At 44.4% G+C, this 21182-nt stretch overlaps 1 protein-coding gene across 2 annotated transcripts in view; it reads left to right on the top strand.

Annotated features, from left to right (window-relative positions):
* Positions 1-237: 237 nt before the first annotated feature.
* Positions 238-21182, top strand: part of stard13a (StAR-related lipid transfer (START) domain containing 13a) — a 38167-nt gene continuing 17222 nt past the window's right edge. The window contains exons 1-6 of one of the 2 annotated variants that reach the window (XM_053847378.1): positions 238-350; positions 987-1121; positions 1211-1671; positions 4611-4724; positions 6951-7100; positions 9328-9358. In XM_053847378.1, coding sequence (XP_053703353.1) covers positions 1055-1121; positions 1211-1671; positions 4611-4724; positions 6951-7100; positions 9328-9358 — 823 coding nt within the window. In that variant the 5' untranslated portion in view covers positions 238-350; positions 987-1054. Of the gene's footprint in view, positions 351-986; positions 1122-1210; positions 1672-4610; positions 4725-6950; positions 7101-9327; positions 9359-17021; positions 17488-21182 lie in introns of those variants that run through there. The other variant, XM_053847379.1, reaches the window with a different exon arrangement.

The following is a 21182-nucleotide window of genomic DNA, read 5'->3' as shown; positions in this document are numbered from 1 at the left end:
AGACAAGACGAGAGGAGGGGACCGTCCGTATTGCTTTCTCGTTCACTGACACACACACATAGACATTCACTCAGCTTTGAATCAAGTTTGCTCCAGGTTTATCGCCCTGATCATTTACACAACATACACTAGCTTTGCATTCCTTGAACGCACACAGCGGGAGCACAAACACCTGCCTGTGGAAGCACTGGTGCTGAGGTAATGTGGGAGGGGGAGTTCCCCTGTCTTTCTTTCCTCCCCTCACAGCCCTTCATACCTTTACCCAAGTCACACATTTGGCATTTCCACTTCCAAGCTGGTCGGAGTCTCCTGCTGTGGAAACAAATCATCCCGCCCAGAAAAAGCCTGCGGTGAGTAGGAATAATGACTTCTGCTTTTGTGGTGAATGTCTCTCAACATCACAGTCAGTGGTGTTGGATGCTGAGTAATTTTTATATATCAACCCCTCTGTCTTTCGCAGTTTAAATTGTTAGCTAGTCATTCAATTCCAGCGGCAGCTCTGTAAAATAGCCGTGAAGGAAAAGGGTGTGTGTGGGCTGCCTCCAAAAATATCCAGGAGGAAAAAGCACATTTGAGGCAACACAATTTGTCACAAGAAAAACTGAGTCTTTCTCACACAGATATAGTTTTGAGTTCATATTTGTTCTGTTTTCATGCCTTACTTTTCTTCTCTGAGTAAATATATGAAAATACACAGTGAAGAGATAAATGTTGATATTTAATCCGAAACACATAAACACATGCATATGTGTATATGTGGCCGTTGCAAAAGAAATCTATAAATTAAAAAAATAGATAAAAAAAGTAATGTTCACAAATAGATGAGGAAATGTATGGGTGAATGTAAAAATTAAAGTTAGATGACTGGCAGAGTTAAGTCGCTGGATGTATTCACTTTTGGAGCTAAATATAGGATTAAATGTGGCTGTTTTGTTGGTAATACTTGACCAGTTGTTGCCCTCTGTTTGTTTTCTCTTCTCTCCAAGGGTCAGGAAGTTCACTACAAGACTTTTAACTGAGACTGAAGATGCCTGAACTAAAAAGGATCTAAAAAATGCTTTGTTGGTCACGTATGATGCCTGAGCAGAAGATTGGATGCTCGGTGTGGCTCCAGGCAGAAGGTGTCCCGATCGAATGACCTCTGGGGTCAAGTCCAACCTCCAGCAGTAAACCATGTCTGAACCTGATCCTCCACTGCTCTCCGCTCCAGGTAGCAGGGCCAGTCATGTTCAAAGTGTTGAGGTAATGATGGGTAATAACTCCCCCTGCGACCCATCTGAGCTGAGTGGAGAAGAAGACGTGGACCGGGTCGAGACGAGTCAACCGGAAACTCCGCAGGCTAAAGGTTGTTGCAAACATTTGTTGGCGATGTCAGAGGATCTGAGGATTGTGAAACACAAGCCCAGCGCCATCGTCTTCAGTGACTTTGAGACGTTCAACCACGAGAGCTCAGACGGGGACCAGTCGTCCTCGTCCAGCAAGGACGAGCAGGAGGAGGACGACTTCTCTGAAAACAGTCAGTACAAGGAGTATGTCATCAGCCACCGGCGAAGAAATCTGTGCAGGAACAGGAAGTACGTGAGGAAAGTCCAGATGAATGGCGCTCCAGTTTGGCACAAACAGGCCAAGAAGGATGATGAAGAGACAGCAGCACAGAAGAAACAAAAACAGGTAGGAAAGCGGAAACTCTGCCGTCTAATGGCAGGAAGACACATAATGGAAACACACAAATGTGACCATCTTTTTTGACCCAAACTTGACCTTGTTATTCTTAATTTTACCCCAAAATTGCCTCTAGATTTTCTAAAGATGTGGCTACACTTCTCCTTCCTTGTACAATGCTGCCATTTTATCAAGGCGCGTTTTTGGAGTTTTGCTCTTTCCCCTCGTCGATCAAGCTGCTGCAGAGGGATTTCCTGTTGCCCCCAAACATCATTGCTGCTTATGTGGCGATTATAATACCCACTGATTTAATTTTCACGGGTAAGTTTCTGCCTCTCAATTGAGGCCAGAACTCTCAGGAGCGTTAGACTTCCTTCAGTCCAGCACTTTTTCCAAACTGACCACCTGCGAGCCCTTCATTGTTTCCATAAACTTCCTCTCTCAGCTTCCTCTTCTCCGCCTTCCTATATGCCCTGCTCTGCTGTGTCCACTCTCCTGAACCTTTTTTTCAGACCCGGACCACGTTAAGCCTGGAGGTTAGAACGGGAATCTCAATATTTCATAATATTTGTCTGATTCCATCTCAGCACTGGGCTGTATTTATCATTTTGTGTTTAGGGTGTACGTTCCCCCTGCTTCCTCCGGTTGCTCCAGTTTCCTTCGACACGCCAAACTTTCAGCCACTGGGACGCCGCATGAAGAAAATATCCCCCATTATTATTTATCATTTGTTGAAATTCTACTTTCCTTATGAAAAGTATATAAAGCATCTTGAGGTGACCATCTTGAGTCAGAGTGAGGATACATCTGCCTTCACCTTGGACTTCACCCTTATAGCTGGCTCATTTTGGCAACCCTCATCTGGGATCTTGTTTGTCGACCTTTGACCCATAAAATGATTCAGAATATGAGAAGACTGTGTCCGGACTCAGCTCTATTTATCACCCTGATTAAAGCACTATATTCACGTGACCTCACCATCAGCTCTCCTACCACCACTAGTGACCAAAACCTGAGTCAATGCCTCATAGTACATGAAGAAAACAGACACATAAAATCTTTATTTTTTAATGTAATTTACCCTTAATTTCTGTAGTTTATAACGAGCCATTTCCAATTCTAATCGAGCTGTTCTTAAAAATACATAGCAGCTATAGAAACATGTAATAATTGAGTTGACACACTAGAGGGCAGCAAATCTGCGTGTCCAAAACTAAAGCGAGACACTCGATTGTTGAATAGAAGATGAGCAGTTGGTTATTTTTCTTAGTGAGAACATGGATTTTACACCTGAAAAAAATGGATTTACATAAAATGTCATTTTTTTTATATATTATTTTATTTTATAAAATATTATAAATGTAAACTAATAATTCTAAATGTAAAATATTATTTTATATATGCTATGACGGCAAACACAGACCAAATGTTTAACAATTCAGAGTATGAAAGTCACATGATTAAAAGAAGCGCCTAGATTAAGCTATTTATCAACTTTTGGAGGCGGCAGTTGATGTCAAATGGAGCGCTATTTGTAATTTCAATCCTTCTTGACACGTGTTGGACGGTACATTGTATCAGTCAAGCAGCATCACAGCAACATGAGGCCCCTCGCTCCCTCCACACTGCCTGTCCACTAATGAAATGGCCCTCTGGTGGAGTGGATGTATTAAAAGCTTGGTCCTCTGAGGAGAACCTAGTTAAGTTTTCATGAGCATTGAGAGCACCTTTGGAAATATGGATCTGTGCTGTGTGTTTCCTCTGAATAACCTCCTACATTCTGCGCCGGCCCCCGTCTGCCAGAGGGTAAAAATAGCACCTCGCTGCTCACAGACGCCTTTCTGTGCTCATGAGTGGAGGACTCTGAATCTGCAGGGGCCTCCACACACACAGGAAGTGACTTTACAGCCGAGCCCTTACTGGAGATAATTTACAAACCGGTCAACATGATGAGTTTTGGAATGAGAGCGGACAGAGGGGTGTGTTTGTGTGAGCGAGCGAGTGTGTGGGAGGGTGGGAGGATGGTCGCTGGTGTATGAGTAAGTGACTGAGTGGGCTGCTTTTGGACTTCACGCTGCTCAAAGGAGCCCAATGTGCTGCTATCAGCCTCTGGGACTGTGGGGTTGGCAGTGAACAAAGTGGTTTGTTCATTTCCTGCGCGGCCGGCGAACAAGTGTCTCAGTCACACTGCATGACCAAAGAGTGTGGAGCCCAGGGAGGCATCGGCCTGTGGTCATAGCCCCACAATGCTCTTATCAAAAATGTGTTTTGGTCTGGACGGCTTTACATAAACTGGATTGGCAACATTTTTTGATGCATTTTCCGGTTGTGAGAAAGAAATCATTGGATATTGAGTCATGAGTTTAGAAAGGCCAACAAATACAGTGTCGCTCACTATGAAAGATTCATGTCCAACTCAAGGCCTGCAGGCCACATTTGGCTCACGGTTCATCAATATATGGCCTCAACAGAGACACATGTCTGCCTCGATTATTCATTCATACGATCACTGAAACTATTTAGCCCCAAAATTTTACTGACAGACAGTGGTCTTGCACCTTGTTTGTACATAATAAATTCTTTGTATGTTTATAAAGAGAAATGCCACAAAATGTGAGACACAAATATGGATGCTTTTAATGGATTTAGATGATGGTCACATGGTTCAGTCAGATTGTTCTGCGCCCTTACAAATGTATGTGCATTTCAATAGAACGTAGCAGTGTGTAGTATAGTTCCTCAAAAGATCAGTTTCTTCCAGTCAAACCAGACCCTCCTTCTGTCCTCATCAAACCGCACTTCACAGCAGACTGGTTGGGAAGGTGTCACCTTCTGAACAGTGTGGGGTTGGTGGTCGGCCCGTAAAACACCGGCGCCATGACGCCGGAGGGCCAGACCATTGTGAATGAAAACAGCGACGGATTGAACGTTTTGTGTTTTGTTTCCAGAGTGAGGCGTGCGACTCCATGATCGTGCTGATGAAGAAGCTGGATCAACTCAGTGACGAGGTCCCGGAAACCAAAAATCCTTCGAAGGCGGACGAGACAAAGAGGAGCAGCCAGGTGAACCACTTTAGGGAAAAATGGAATCGGACAAATCTTATATCTCCCAGGGAAATTTGATGTGGAGGAGCTGTCTTCTGCTCTCTTTATGTCTCGAATGAGGACAAGACTCAGTTTTACTCCATTTTTTTGCGCAACCAAAACCTGACCTGAAGTTAGAGCTGGAACCTGGCGACCACCATCCTTCACTCATCACCAGAGGAAGGATCTCATCTTGTCTTGACATTCCAACCTCTTCAGATGAGGATCTCTGACTCAGAGAGGTTCATCTTTGTCACCGAGGCAAAGGTCTTGATGGAGCCAAAAGGGATCATCTGCAAACATCAGAAAAATCCTGAGGCACTTTATATGAATCTGCCCACCCAGTTTCTGAAGCCCTATCAGCTCCAGTTTAAGTGCTGTGCAACCTTGTCTCAAGGTTTATCACTTCCTGGTTAATGCCAGATGGATCCCGTCCACCAATCAGAGCTGGGAAAAGCATGATATAAAAGGCCATATGAAAGTTTAGTAATTCTGTGCCACACACAGACAGACTTCAGCAGCATGTATTTCCACACGTAATGGTGGCGATGGTCTCCCAGCCTGGTGTTTTACCACCGTTTTCAGCCTCAGTAACTCTTCCCCTGGAAGAGCTGTTACACCAGACAGATAGTAAGTGCTGAGGTCATACCAGCTCTGCATTATTTTAAACGCTTATTTCACATGTTTGGTCGAGGAGGAGCAGGGTCTCCTCCGTTCTCCCCGCACTGGGGATTCCAGTCGCCTCATTATACTTACCAAGTGGTAACCTCAAAAAGCTCTTAAAGCAACAGCCCAGAACGCGAGGAATTCTAATAAAAACCTGCTTTTAATCAAGATAATCTCAATCCAACTGTCTGGGAAGTCTGGAGAGGCATTGTAAAGCAGGCGTTTTTAGCTTTCCAAGTCACTTTCTCTGTCAAGTATTTTTATGTAACACTAAGGGGAATTTAATTTGCTGTGAGGGTGGTCTTCTGGTTCGGCAGCAACACTACGCAAATGAAGTCGACCAGAAGTGTCAAATCTGTATTTACTGCGTTGTGTTTGTCGTCTTGTCAAAGTCTGAGACCCTGGTTCCGGGTCAGAGTAGGGTGGAGGTTGAGTGGCCGAGATCAGTTTCTACCACAGGGTGGGTGGACTCTCTCCCAGCACAGTTAGGAGCAAAGGCGTCCGGGAGAAACTCAGTGTAGAAATGAATCTCCTTCACTTTGTTGAGGTGTTCAGGACACGTCCTCCTGAGGGGAAGGTGACCCAGAGATTGGATCTGTCTCTTGACCCTGGTGTTTCCTCCAAAGAGCCGGACGTTGTTCAAATGATATTGATATAATTATTGTTCCCATGACTGTTAAATTATTGAAACTTTGGACTTACAAAGTGAGAATCAACAGATAAAATTGTGAAGAAAAGAATTATGTATAACAGCAACAATAACAACAACATTAGCAGCTATTCCTGCTTTAAGCCATAGCGGTTGCTGTTATTGAAAGTGCAAAAGCTACATTAGAATAGCAACAATACTGTGGTCTGAAGAATCCGACATTTATAACAAGTGATCGTAACACATGTATAACCATCAACCATAACCAGAAACAGACAAAAGCGCAGTAGTAAATACAATGATCAAAATAGCGACAATAACGCGGTTCATAAAAACAACAATAACTAAACTGTACTTACAGAAACATCTGTAATAATAGCCTCTACACTAACAACTGCTGCTACTACTGCTACAGTGAGTATCATTCAGGACATGTCCCAGTGCCGCTAGTTCTAATACACCAATGACGGGATTTAACTCCTTTTCGTCTTGAGTGAAAGGGAAACCACCGAGTGTTGGTCTGAAAACACACACATTGTTGTCAGCGGTGCTTGTGCGAAGTGAAGAGCGGGAAGCAGGACCGGATCTTATCAGTGATGTGGGAACAGCAGATGAACTATGAGGTCAAAGAAAAATGGACTTTCCCGCCCGAAACTGAGGGGAACTTTTGCAATGATCAGGTGTGAAGGATCTAGGCTTCAGTTGAATTTCTATACTGTGACTCAAGCTTGTGAGAGATGAATCAAAGAAACGGCCTGTGGAATGGCAAACACAAACCTAGTGTTTGATGCGCTTTAAAGAACTGTAAGCATTGAAGATTTTTTCAAGTGCTTGCACTGAGCTTGTGTTTCTGTGGGCTCTTCTGACTCCGCTTCGTTTCTCCTACCCAGCCTTTGAATCCCGGACCAGACCAGGGTTCGCCCAGATCCCCAGACAAACCTGAGCCGTTTGCCAAGCGTCGCTCACGACCTCTGACCCGAAGCAGGCCACTGACCCGCTCGTCTCTCTCATCTCCGCACTTCCACGCTCGACGGGCAAGGGTGAGAGCGAAACGCCTGAGATTTAAAAGATGATTCAGAAATGTGATCGGTGAAAGGGGGCCGTATTCTTAAACACATGGCCAACTGTGCCTCATCTCTGTTTCTCTTCTTAAGCACAGCTTCTTCTAACACAGGCAACATTTCATCACTTGTCTTTTCAACGCTCGCTCTCTGGGGCTAAATTTAGTCTGGAGTCACTCCTGCCTCGGCGCGGGCTTCTGTCCACTCCGCATGTTCTCTGCCGCTGTGTCAGTATGGGGAGGAAAAGAGAGGATGAGGCTGCTCCCTCCAGCATGACGCAGGGTCACCTTTCCCCCCGTCAGCACTGCGGCAACAGCAGCCAGAGATTTAGAGAGAAGAGGTGCAGAGCAAGTGGAAGAGGAGTCACCTATTGTAAATCATTGATGAAGTTAAAAATATGTTTAACCCCTGAACTCACCGTCAGCAATGCCATCACTACTGTCGGGTGTTTTTACTCGATAGAATCCACATGATGAAACGATACTTTGGTTGCCAAGGTAATGAGCGTTAACTTGCTAGTATTGTGAGGTCTCAATGTCTGTTTACCTGTATGGAAACTATGATATTTAGAAGAATATATGTTCTGTTTTTAGCTCGTTCTGCTATACATTAGATAGCTAAGCAATATTGACACCCTGGACGTCAAGTACATTCTGATGTACAAGAAGATGTGTCGAGAAGGCCGAAGCATTTTATTTTCAGTGTGTTTAAGTTGAAACTGAAATACTTGAGCACTTCCTGCTGAGCAGCGGTAGACTGACTGGAAGACGTCGAGGTCACGACCTGTGGAGCGGGTGCCATATGCTGCTCCCCTTAAGCTTTGTGGAGCGAAAGTGTTATGCTTTTGCTTCGTTCTTGTGCTTGCTTTTCCTATTGCCTGTTTCATAACACATAAAACCTGATAACTGCAGCATGTACTTGGATTGTTCTAAGGTTAAAAAGTGTCTGTGTGGATCTTTAGGTAGCGAGGGGAGCAGCGGGGGCCGTGGGATCAGATTGATGCTAAGGACGGGGTTTATTTTCTCCAAACCGTGACTGATAAAGTACAGCTGTCCAAACTTGCACACACACACACACACACACACACATGCGCACACACCACTAGCACCTCTGCTAATACATGCCCCTTACATTTAAAATACAAAATTGAAGATTATAAGTATTTCATTAACTTCACATTATACTCTCTTATCTAGTTGAGTCAATGTGCCCCTGAGCAAGGCACTTTCTCATGTAGTTCCTGTTATAAAGCTCATTCATCATTCAAGTTGCCAGTTATTTGCTTTTCATTCGGGCTATTATTGTGACAGTCAAATGCTGCGTGTTCATCCTCTTGACCTTGTTCAGGGAGTCAGTTCCCGTCCCTCTGTCATCCAACTGTTAAATGAAAAGTGAGGTGACTGGGTGATTATGAGACAGCTTCCTGTATGCGTCTGTAAAAACAATCTAGATCTGCCCAACCTCTTCCCGCGACTACTTGTTTTGGAAATCCATTTCTCTGGAAACGCTGACACCAGGGGTTCCCCTCTGACGGCAGCCTCATTCCTGGCTGCCGGATTAATCACAATTTGGTTTGTTGGCATTTAATATTCTGCGGTAAATTGTTCACAAAGGTGATGAACCAGAGCCTAAAATTCCGCTTTCGGTTTCCTGTTATTGATTGTTAAGGATCTCTTTATCACTGCATCACATCCTCATGTTTTCCAGTCAGTCATCTCCTCCTCACTTCACTGCCATTTCGGGAATATTTGAAATCTACATTGTCACCAGCTTCATGGGAAGAAACACCAACTTAAGTAATGCTCCATCCATTCATCAGCTTTAGTCCACAGATCAAGTCAGGGTCAAGCACCCTGCACACAGAGGGCCAGTCTTCCCTCTCCATTGAAAACGTCCCTGGGAAACATGATCTCAGTGTTGTCCTCCATCTTCCTTGATGCATGAAGTCTTAACTCCAGCTACGAGGAGCAGGGGCTCTACTCTGAGTCTCCCCGGGACGACCAAGCTCTTCACCATGTCCAGTCCCAAAATTCATTCACTTGTATCTTCAAACCAAAACGCTCAGGCTCAGTCATGTTCTCTGAAGGTTTCTGCCTCAAGACAGCCACAGTGACAGGCAAAAGCTGTCAGAATGCGGCTCTCCACTGTCATGCTGATGGTTTTATGAAGACGTATCATCACATACTCATCTCTGTTCTGTTTGCAGGCGGCTGCCCGGCTGACCAGCGGATCAGCAGGTAAGGTGGCCTTCCAGGCGTCTGGTGTGCGTGAGAACGTGTGTGTGGGTTTCGCCAGCGTTCAGTAGCCATTGAGTTGGATTGTTTGAATTCCTCCTGCGGGATAAAACTGGACTTCTGAGAATGCCTCCCACAGGATTCCCCACCACTACGTCAAACCACAGCCACCCAGAAGCAATGATACAGAGCTTCTATGATATCGCACACAAATACACACTATGCATTGTCTGGTGTGGATAATTCAAACAAGCGGCCCCAGCCAACTTTTCTTTAAAGCCGTGTGTGCCGGATTTGAAACATAAGCAGCGCAAGGATGAGTTTATTATATCTCCTGCTTCATCTGTTTCATTTCTTCATGTATGTTTGTGTTCTCATCTTGTTTCCCAACGTTCTCACAGAGATATAGAGGTGATTAATGGGCTCAACTCTGACCTTGGTCTGTATCACCTAGCCTTTTGATTGACATGCACAGGCGCCACTGTCGGCAAGCGAACGCACCCCGCGGAGTTTATCATGACGACAGAGTCACTTTTGCTGCCGAATGTTTATTTTCGCGTGCGTCGCTCTTGCATCTATGAGTACGTCGCCGATATCTCAGGTCACGTTACTGTCAGTGATAGCGGCCCAGTCTGGGTAATGAGGCCCTGGAGGCCAGAGCGGGGTCAAAGGTGAGGCTGTCAGTGGGCATGTAGAAGGTGAAAGTGTGTTTTTCTGTGTGTGTGCACAAGAGAGAGTAACATTTCATTACACTCTCAGACTACAACAAACACGGCAGCGCTGACAGAGATGTGTATATTAGTCTCATTGTTTGGCCGGTCATTCTTTTGGGGTTTGTTTTCTCACTTGAGTGCGTTTATTTTCTGCAGTGATGTGAGGAAACACGTGGGCTCACACAGGTTCTCTTGAATCAGTCCGTCGGTCTGTGTGGTCTTATCTTGGCCGAGCGACTTCACTGGATATGCTCATGTAGCCGAGTCTCGCCGCAAACACTCACACAGGATCTTTGAAGAAGACTACTGTGGACAAACACTGAGTATAAACACAAGCTTGTCACTCAATGTCAAGCTTGCCTAAGCAGCAGCCATGTTTTATTTGGTGGTCTTTACACTAGTTTAGCCTTCTAATAGTCTTAATGTGTTCATAGTACGGTGGGACTCATGTCACAAAATGAGCCTGATTAAATACATTTTTATAATTAATTTTATAATTTTATAATAATGTAATTGAATAATTGTCATTGTTCTAATTTTAATATGAGGTGAATCACATCATGCATGTTTTGGTTATGACATCACAAAGTTGCTTTGTAGTGCTGTAAATAGCCCACTGAAAATGTTTTCAGTTTTTCTGCGAGTTGGTAAATTGGATTTTTTAAATCAGAATCCGAATCAACTTTATTGCCATGTGGGGATCAGTGGGGACCACACCAACTAGGAAATAAAATAAAATAAAATAAAATAAAATAAAATTTTGTCCATCTCTTGCTTATTTCACAGTCAAATGAACATCGATAGCCACTGACATTGTGTCTGTAAAGGCCAAAGCAATCGTCAGTTACGTCGCTTGTGTTTTACTGATCTACAGGTTAGACGTCTACACAGCAATTAATTCAATTAACCCCGTACAGCGTAAGAATTTTTGTGGTCGTCTACTGAGCGCGTGTTGAAGTCAAGGCGGCATTAGTGGTTTGTGATTATGGGAGATCCCATTGACGCTGCTGGGTGAGTGAGTGTGTGTGGTAAATATTGTGTCTGGAAGTCTGGAGGTGACTGGCACTGGTCCCAGTCTCTCGCTCAGCTACACAGGCATATGCTGTTTTTTTAAGTCATAAACCTTCTGGAAGAAATATGTAACACTGATTGAATTTCGCACATTTATATCAGGTGATAAAGGTCTCCTTTATATTATTTTCCTCTCCAAAGTAGGTCATCCCCATTCCAACGTTTGTCCAATTTGACCTGATTTTCAACATAGTTTTCTTCGTATTTTCCATGGTACTTTAATCTCCGACATCCAACATGTCCTTTCTAATTTCCCCATACGCCAACCTCCCTATGAAAATGTCTTCATCTCTGCCTCTTTCAACAGTGCTTCCTGTCTTTCATGCCCATCTCTAAGCGCAGGCCTGCGCTCTCCTCTTTACCTGTCCTGATCTCTACTCTCAGTGACTGACCTCCAACTTGACCATCAGCAAAGTTTTCTATCCAGAGCTTTGTGTGAGGTCCTTTTACAATTTAAATAGAGAAACAGCTTGGAAAAGGAAGCTTGAGCTCAAAGCTTATTTTGACAGCTAAAACGTGTGTATCACTCTTTAAGTGTTTCTAAATCTGATCTGCACTCTTCTGACCTGTTAAGTTTCCTCTGTGTCCATTAGCTATTGTTTCTCATGTGGTCCTGGCCCAGGTCCTGCTGCTTCCACACCACAGAAGCCCTGCCCCTCCCCACGTCTCCCTCCAAATACCACCCTCAGACCCTTACTTTATCCTTGTTGAGTCTACTTCCCGTATCCCACCCCACTATTTCCCATCTGTATCACCTGACCTGTCAGGGTTCCTGGACCGGGACCCTCGCTTCTGGGTCCTGATAGCCATCTGCTGCTTTTTCTCGGAGTGGTGGAAGTCAACAGGTTCACTGGGAAGTTGTTGTTGTTATTGTTGTTAGAAGACACAACCGCTTCCTCCTCTCCTGACCTACTTTTCTCATCGCACTTTTTTTTCCGGGGGAATCGACCACAGCTGCATTCCTTGACGGTAGAAATATTGACCCAGCTGTTTTGTTGACTCAGGCTCATGTGAACACACAAAGCTAATCTCTGTAATGTTGTAATATTTCACTGCACCAATGGTAACAGTTATCGGCCCGACATTTTCATCTTGGTCATTAATCGTTGGGTCTTAAAGCCTTTAGAAAGACGTCAGCTCTCTGTCACACCTGTTTGCTTGTCCCTCACTGTTTTAATGCGTTGTAATCTTTTGATGAAAACAAAACATATCTATCAAGCACTTGCTCACGTCACGTACTTATCATCAGCTGTTGTCTCAAGCTAAGTCATCGGTGAGCCTCAGCATCATCAGGGATTCAGGACTTTCTGCAAACTCTGACTAACTTTCTGGTGACTTTTAGTCATTTCAGCACATCCCACAATGTAACATGGTTTCTCATCACTACAAATCATATATTTATTTTACTTTTAAGTCTTTAAAAATCCAGTCGTTTGTGTGAACAGAATCATCTTGCTCAAACACACCAGCTGAGTTGGATACACATATTTATTTGTTTACCGTTTTATATATATTTGACTTTACTGTAGGTTTCAATGGATATTTTACATTTTATTCATGCATTATTCTGATGTTTTTAGCCTCGAAGGGGCTGACAGTAAAAAATACATTATGCTTGTTGGTAGAAGAATCCCATGATATAATTTTTAAAATATATCATAAAATAACACAAAGGACTAGTGTTGTCAGTTTGGGTCTTTTATTCAAGTTCAAAGGTGGTGAATGCAAGTGTGTGTGTTGTCGGCTGATGGGTTCGGGATTCAGGAACCAGCTGAAGCCTGTTCTATACCTGCACCATGTACATAAGCACTTTAAGTTATCAAAGTTATAGACTTTTAAAAGTATCTAAAGTCCTACGTGAGTGATTGAACACTTTCAGCAAAATGAAAATGTGTCCAGCCTCATCCAAGTCCACTCCATGTAAACTGCTTATCTTCTTTTCTCCTCAGTCCTGAATGAAAAACAACGTAAAACTATTATTTATGTTGATCCTGCAGCCAATGGATTTACAGACCAATTCATATTGAAATGATTATCTGCCTGTATGAGAGTAGCCAGAGTCTGTGTGTGTGTGTGTGTGTGTGTGTGTCCACTAGAAATAGATAGTAGTACACGCCAGGAATTTAGGTCAAGGTCACATGTCACCATCTGCTCATTGGTTTCATATAATCTGGAGGTTTTCAGACTTAAAGTAGAGTGCTGGTCAGTCACAGCAGGTAACTAGAGACTTGTTTAAACATCATTTATTCCTCATTTTTATTTGCCTTTTTTTTGTGTTGCCTTTGATGTGGGGCTTTAGTCACTTCATTTTAACACTGTCGGGGTTTCAAGGCGACTTATAGTAAAGTGGTGGCTTATACACGCGTGTGTTTCCAGCTGATTCCAGTGAGCTGAGCAGATTGCCCTGAATGGCGTGTTGCTGAAAATAGAGGACTCCAGAGAGAGACAGTGAACTGGGGAAGGAGCTGGTGGGGAGGCGGTGAGCGTGTGGTGGCTAACCATCATGTGGTGTTTTTAATTATTGATCCAGCTCCAGCTCTGCCTGCTGCTATTGACTTTTGCAGCGGCACCATCACACAGTGTCAGTGGACTGGACCATCACTCGCATGAAAACAGCTGAACTTTCTTCACTCTTTCTGCCCTCTTACCTTCAGTGACCCCGTGCTGAATAAAGCCAGTCGCTGACCCCTCGCTGTTTTCCCGCCGGAGCCAGCCCTGCTATACATTGTGTATTTTCTTGTGGACATCAAATCCCAGGTCGACCCATTGTGCCGCTTTGATTGGCGCTTTGGGTGTTGGAATGTGTTGGGTCAATGTTATTATTAGCTTCTGTTATTAGACATTGTTTTTACAGTGCTCTTCTGTGTCTGGAGTGGAGGTCGACCTCAAGAATCGACCGACAGTCCACACATCATGGCTTTTAATCGGAGCAGGGATGAAAGACTGTTTTCCTGAGAATCATTTTTAGCACGCTCCGGCACACATTTCTAATGATGCAGAATCCACCGGCCAACTCTGCGACGCCCAGAGCAATCACCTCAACTATTTAAAGAAATCAATTGACCTGGATTTTTTAGAACTCTTGACTAAAGTGTCTGAAGCAGATCAGTATTCAGAGCCTTCAGAGTGGATTCAGGCTCACAACCTTCAGGCCTATCAAACACGTGTCCAGCCTGAGCACGATATAGTTATGTATGGCCTGTTATTACTTCAGAATTACACCCATAATACACACACAAGTGTTGGACACTGTGTCTGGCTAAGGGGCTACATGTGTCTCTGTGACTGTGATGATCTGTGCCAAAATGCACTGCAACAATGGATGTTCTGATCAGATTTTCGCATTAATTTCACAGCAGTGTGAACTATAGTTTGATTAATATCCTTATTTTCTATTTGAACATTTCAGACCACTAGATTTACAGTGTTTCCCCCTGTATTCTTTCAACATCTTCTCAGCAAAATGCAATTTTCCTCCATCTATTTTGTATTTTGTCACACACATCTTTTTTCATCATTTTTATATTTCAATTTTCCTCTGGTTTTCTCTAGTTTTTCATGTTAGGAAAGCAACGTTTTTCGCTGCTGTCTATCTCAACTGAATTATTCCCAACTGTGCACTGCCTATTTCCATTTCCCCGAGGTCAAAGTGGAAGTGCGAAAGAATTTGGGGTGACCCGACATCAGAGTCAATGCACTTTAAAGTTCAACAGCGTCGGATTTTATGTACTCACAACACTCTCTTTGATCCCCATTACATTAATTATTAACCGTGCTTATGGTGATTAGAGCAAAAACCAAAAGTAGATGGGGCTTGTTAATCCTCCCCCACTCTCAGTTGTGTCAGTGGGTTGTGATCGTAAGCTGTAGTTGACTGTGATAATGTGCTGAAATCTCTTAATCCTGTCGCCCACACAAGACGCACAAGAAACAAATGTCAAAACGCGTGTGTGTATGTGTGTATATATATATATATATATATATATATATATATATATATATATATATATACACATCAGTTCATACACACAAGTTCATACACACAAGCAGAGCTTGTGACGTTTCCCTTGTGTGGGTCGACTTCTTGTGATGCATTCTTGGAATGCATATTGTAATTGCGCTGCCTACGTTTCTCACGTGGCCCTTCATGGCCTGACTAACACTCCACTCTACAGTTTGCATCCCAAACTAGCTTTAAAAAACAAGGTTTGCAACACGAACTCCTGAATTTCTGGCGACTCTCCAGCAGAGTTTTGCTGACCAGCCCTGATGTCAAGCCTGTCTGTGACATCCCAGAATGTCACATGGGGTCTTGGCTTATGGATCCATGCTGACCTGCAACTCAACACCACAGACAGGACATCCCGTGTCCGAATGTCAGGCAGGCGGCAGCTGAAGAGCGCCCCGGCCGGTCAGATCACTCCGGCATTCCTGGGATAACGCGGCGGTAACTCAGCGCTCAGACTGAAATTCCCTAAACTCTTGCCCCCGTCAGACGCGTCGATGTGACTCAGAGATGGACAGCTCAGATGATGTTTGTGCACTTTCACTACTGGTTGTCTGGCGGCCTCGTCAACACTCAGGATTTATCTTGTTTTGTCGTCACACTTTTGCCTGGAAAACATTCGTAAATCCCTCCTCAGGGCTCCAGCTCTCAATTTTGGCTTTTCCTTTCCCCCCAGATAAAGATAATAAACTCCTCATTTCCATGTCGCCTGTGACAATCGATAGCTGTCCTCCAACTCTAAATGTCTTTTACATTCATTCATATAACACACAAGACTCCACACGTGGTCAGGACCATGTCTGTTGGTGCAATCTTTACAGCTGCCCACCGCCCCACCCCCAACACCCCGGCCAGATTTGTGAGTAAATGGCCGGCAATGCCAAGGAATGCTTTTCCAATGTGTGTGTGTAGTAGGAGATTGAAAGGGAACCTTGTCTGGGCGAGATGGCGGTTAGGCTTGTTAAGGTGTCGTATACATGTGTGTAAACACGTCGCCTGGTTCATGAGGACGAAGAGAAATATCAATTTGGATTCCTGATCTTTCAGATCATGATGGATTTTGGCGAAAATGTTCCTGTCCGGGTGAAGCTTTAGTACCTGGAGCGCTCACATTAGTTGTCTATGGAGGCCTCACTGACAACCCCTGAGATGCTTAGTGGTGATCAGATATTCACAGACATCCATGACCAACACTAGCTCCGCTCCCAAGAAAAACTATCCCAGAGTGACTCCGACTTCCGTTTAGCAGTAACTGGAAGCTGACTAAATGCCAATGATGCTATTGTTGTTGCCCATCATGAGACACTCCAACTCTTACACAAGCGACCTCAGGTTTGAGACACGCCCAGTCGGCAAAACTGCATTTATTGGTTAGTAACTAACCTGCTATGTAGCGTACCATGTGGTTTCTATTGAGACCCGTCAAGACTGTGTCTTCTGTCTTCTGAACCGCCCATTACAGGAGTTGGATCGGAGCGAGAAGGCTGGGCATCTCTACCTGGATTGCTGCCCCTGCGACCCCGATAGCTCATAAGCATAACAAATGATGGCTGGATGTACCCTTAAAATCAGCGTGCAACCTGCTAGTTTTCTTACTATTATAGTTGCATGTTCTCCTGGTGCTTGTTTGGGTTTAGTGTGCATCTATTGTGTTTCGGTTAATAGCTGATATTGGGGAAAAAATCCAATATGTTGCTATATATATTTCCACATTATTAAAATGAATGGGGAGGTTGTATTCTCTTCTTATTTTCAATTACAGAATGCCATTATTTTAAGTCCAGGGTAGCGAGATTGTGCTTATCTTTTAGGCTAAACGCAGGAAATGGGAGTCACAGTGCGTGTGCGTGTGCGTGAGAGCAGGGGTGGGGGAACTCTCTCACATCTGGCTGCTCTTGTCAGCCGTCCAGCTCACACGCCGAAGTTTATGTTGAAACATTTCTTCACCTTCAAGAGACGGCAATATGAGTCGGACAAGGAGTCCGGGGGGGGCGAGACCCTGGACGGAAAACAATTAGCGGCTGCGCTCCTCTCAGTTGCTGCAGGAGGTGACGCAGCAGCGGCGGTGGCGGCGGCGGTGAAGCGGCCGGAGCGGTGACGGTCATTGCGGCACACGCGATCCGAGCGGGCTGAAGCCTCCCGTGACGGGGATTGCTATCAGGGGGACGTACGAGTATTAGACGGGACGCTGGTTTTGATCTGGGAACATGAGTCCGCGATGACCAACCAGCAGAGGACCGCCAAGCTTCAGCTGCGTCGGTCGATCAGCGAGCAGCTGCGGGAGTCCACGTCCAAAGCCTGGGATCTGCTCTGGAGGAATGTCCGGGAGAGGCGCCTGGCAGGTCAGACAGCCGCAACTTCAGCTCAATATGCGTCCGTATTCTGATTCAACCCGTGGTCCGCTCCGTAAAATGATGTCTCCCCAATATCATATCTGCACGCGCGCATGTTTGCGCATGTGCTCATGGATTATTTTAGAAAGGTCATTGTCAAATTTAGTGTTCGTCTCTCTCAGCACAGCTCCTCTGAACTTCAGTACCAACGGGCATTGAGGATGAATTTCTTCCGTCTTACTGCATATTCATATTGGGGCGTCATTGCAGCAAGTTTAAAAGGTCACTTAGTTCGCTTCATACCAACTTTGGCCCGGGTGGTTCTGTCTATTGAGAGATGCAGAACTGCTGCTGCTGCTGCTGCTGCTGCCTCCATGGTTTAATGTAATTACAGAGATGTGCACCCTTTTAAGCAAATTAAACGAAAGTTCCCACAAAAACACGGTGCCACTAACCACCACTGCAGATAACCAGTCTGACCCACATGAGCGATGAGGTGCTCCCAGTCGCATCAAAATAATTCATGATATACTGTTGACTTATTGAGAATGATTCCTGTTCTTTGTTTACAAACAAAGCCTCCAGCCAGTCTGTCCTTGGATATCATAACAGCTGAAGCCTGCTAATGGTGTATGTGTCTCTCTCTGTTATAGTTCTATTGTCAATACTTTGTTGTTCATATAAGGCTTATGTCCATGACATAAATCTGATCTAGTGGTTGCGTAAACACCCAACTGGAGCTCACTCTTGCCGGACCTCAGAAGATGTGACCTTATACACCTCAAACTCTGTCTACTCATTGTCATCAATACGCTCTTCAATATATTCATATATTGTTGTTAAAAGTGAGAGGTACGCTGCCTGGCCAAAAAAAATAGTCGCCACCAAAAAAAAAAAGGGTCATTCTCGCTAATATTTCGTTGGACCGCCTTTAGCTTAGATGACAGCACGCATTCGCTGTGGCATTGTTTCGATAAGCTTCTGCAATGTCACAAGATTTATTTCCATCCAGTGTTGCATTCATTTTTCACCAAGATCTTCATTGATGGTGGTGGAGTGACCACTGCACAAAGCCTTCTCCAGCACACCCCAAAGATTCTCAATGGGGTGATGGTCTTGACTCTGTGGTGGCCAGTCCATGTGTGGAAATGATGTCTCATGCTCCCTGAACCAGTCACAGTTTGAGCCCGATGAATCCTGGAATTGTCATCTTGGAATATGCCCGTGCCATCTGGGAAGGACAAAATCCATTGATGGAATAACCTGGTCATTCGGTATATTCAGGTAGTCAGCTGTCCTCATTCTTTGAGCACATCATGTTGCTGAACTTAGACCTGACCAACTGCAGCAACCCCAGATCCAGGATCCAGGTGGCGACTTTTTTTTTGGCCAAGCACTGTATTTTTGTGTTAGTTAGTGTAACTCTATCACAGCGGAAAGTCTTTTTTAAGGTGTTTCTAAAAGTGAAGAACCCTCTTCAACAAGAGCCCTAGACTCTTAGGTGTCTGGCATATGCAGATGCCGCTGCTTTTCTTCTGTAGTTGCTCAGGTATCCAGACCAGATGGAGAGGTTCCACTTCCACCCTGATTTGGGGGAGTATCATGGTACCTCAGTGCCATGGAAGGACAACATAACCAGTTAGTTCTTAGCAGCTGACAGGATTAAACAGAGTTTGTGGGAAATGAAATGGCTTTGTTCTTTTGCTTTTTTTTTTTTTAGCCTTTACTAGAGGGTGTTTTGGAGTCTGTTCCTCTAGTGATTTGACTCGGAGTGATCATCAGTGTAACCTTCAATCTTGGAACTTCTGATGAATCCAGAATGCTTTCTAACAACGCCAGCTTTTCCTTGCTCACTGAAAGTGAGTCCCAGGAGGATACTTGAAGTTCGATAGGACAGTGCACAGATGAGCCAAAGCATTATGACCTCCTGCCTTAAATCGCCTGGGTTCTAATGTGTCTACTGTTTCTTCAAAAGCTTTTGGCAGTGGACACTGTGGACTAAAACACACCTTGTTTTTTTGCCTCACCTGGCAGCGGAGTTTGGGGTGCTCTGTGTTTGGCTTGTCTCAGGTCAAGACTTATATTGGTTCGTCTTGTCTCTAGGATCGGCTCCTAAATGACATGCAATGTTTCAGGGTCATGTTTGAAGAATGCTCAGTCTGACCCAACAGTGTGATCTGGTCTTCATATACAGTGTCTGGGCTGGTACCAATAAGCATGTGATCAACAGAAGTAGTCCGCAGACCTTTTGCTATTTCACGTCTCTGTATCTCGTTCGCATAAACCACTACAAATGTTGCTGCTAATATTTCTGTTTCTCGACCCATTTGGGAAAACAGGCTTCTATAGTAAACACCTGCTGACCCACTAATCCATCATCCTCTTCTTCCTCACCCTTTCATCCCCTCTACATAGGAGAAAACCTAAAATACCACAGCCCCAATCCCCTCCCTCCCCCAACCCTCAACCCTAAACTGTCCACATCTGTCCGGACTGGAGCTTTAAATTGTTCACATCTGGTCATAACGTTACAGTGAAATTCTGCCGACAGTTTCCACTTAATAAATCAGACCATGTAATGACTGGTTGGTAAGAGTGCAAATATTTGAAGGCATGAGAGGAGAGAAGTGTGTTAATGGGCCGGCGTTGTGGTCTTTTATCACGTCATGACCTCAATTTCTTGGTGATGCTCCACAAATGTTTTTCAGCATGTGTGAAAACAGCAAGCCCATAATAACACCTGGATTTAGTCCTAATCCCGGCGAATTTTAAGGCTGCAGTGGGGGTTGACTCTACCTTTGCGTGTGGGATTTGCAGGTTCATTCAGTTTAAGTGAGTGTGTGTGAGAGGGGGGTGGGGCAAGATAGGCTCAAAAATATTTTGGTGCTCATGTTAATCTCTGCATGAATTGGGACTGCTTCAGCTTCCTTTATATTCTATATTTTAAAGAAAAATCATATTTTTACTCACATTTTATTATTTTTGTTGTGCAATTTTCCCGGGGATGGAATGGAACTATACAGGACTTTAGTTTTCCCTCTCATCATGACTAAGGGAGCCACACAAAAAAATCCAATTTTCTCTTGTCACGTCTTGATCGATCACCTATTGACTGATGCTTTTTATTCAAAGTCTGCAGCCTTATTAGCTGTGCAGTGGCGACTGTCACTTAAGTCTATTCATTTGTTCTTTTTATATTGACTGTCAGGGTCACATGGCCTGCTCTCAGCTCAGAGGCAGGGGACACCCTGGACAGGTCGGCGGTCCATTACAGGACATTTCTTTTCCCGCCAGTTTTTAAAGCAAGATATTTTCTTCCTTTCTTGAAAGCTGAATTAGTCACCTCCTCCTATCGCCCTGAATATTTTATATTTTGCTTTTTAGTTTACAGTTTTTCTCCTCCGACTTTGGAGCTTTTGGAAGATATTTTTGCGCTGTTTGGATTCTTCCCCCAACTTTGGAGCTTTTGTAATGGAGACAGGGAGCTGCGTATTATATTACCAGCCACTTATTACAGGCCTGCCCTTCACCAATCGCTTTTCACACGTCTATTTAGCTCACTATCGAGTTACCCCGCCGCTCGGCTCCTGCTGTGCCGTCAGCTGGACGGACATTTCCAGCATCCAGACCCTCATGAACTCTCATAATCAAATCCTGCTTCTCCTTCTGAGGAATCTGGAAATTGAGATTGTTTACTCTCACTT

This window comes from Synchiropus splendidus, chromosome 17 (genome assembly GCF_027744825.2).
Source record: "Synchiropus splendidus isolate RoL2022-P1 chromosome 17, RoL_Sspl_1.0, whole genome shotgun sequence".
Taxonomy (NCBI): Eukaryota; Metazoa; Chordata; class Actinopteri; order Syngnathiformes; family Callionymidae; genus Synchiropus; species Synchiropus splendidus.
Note: the sequence above shows the minus strand (reverse complement) of the source record. Positions and strands in the feature narration are given on the sequence as shown.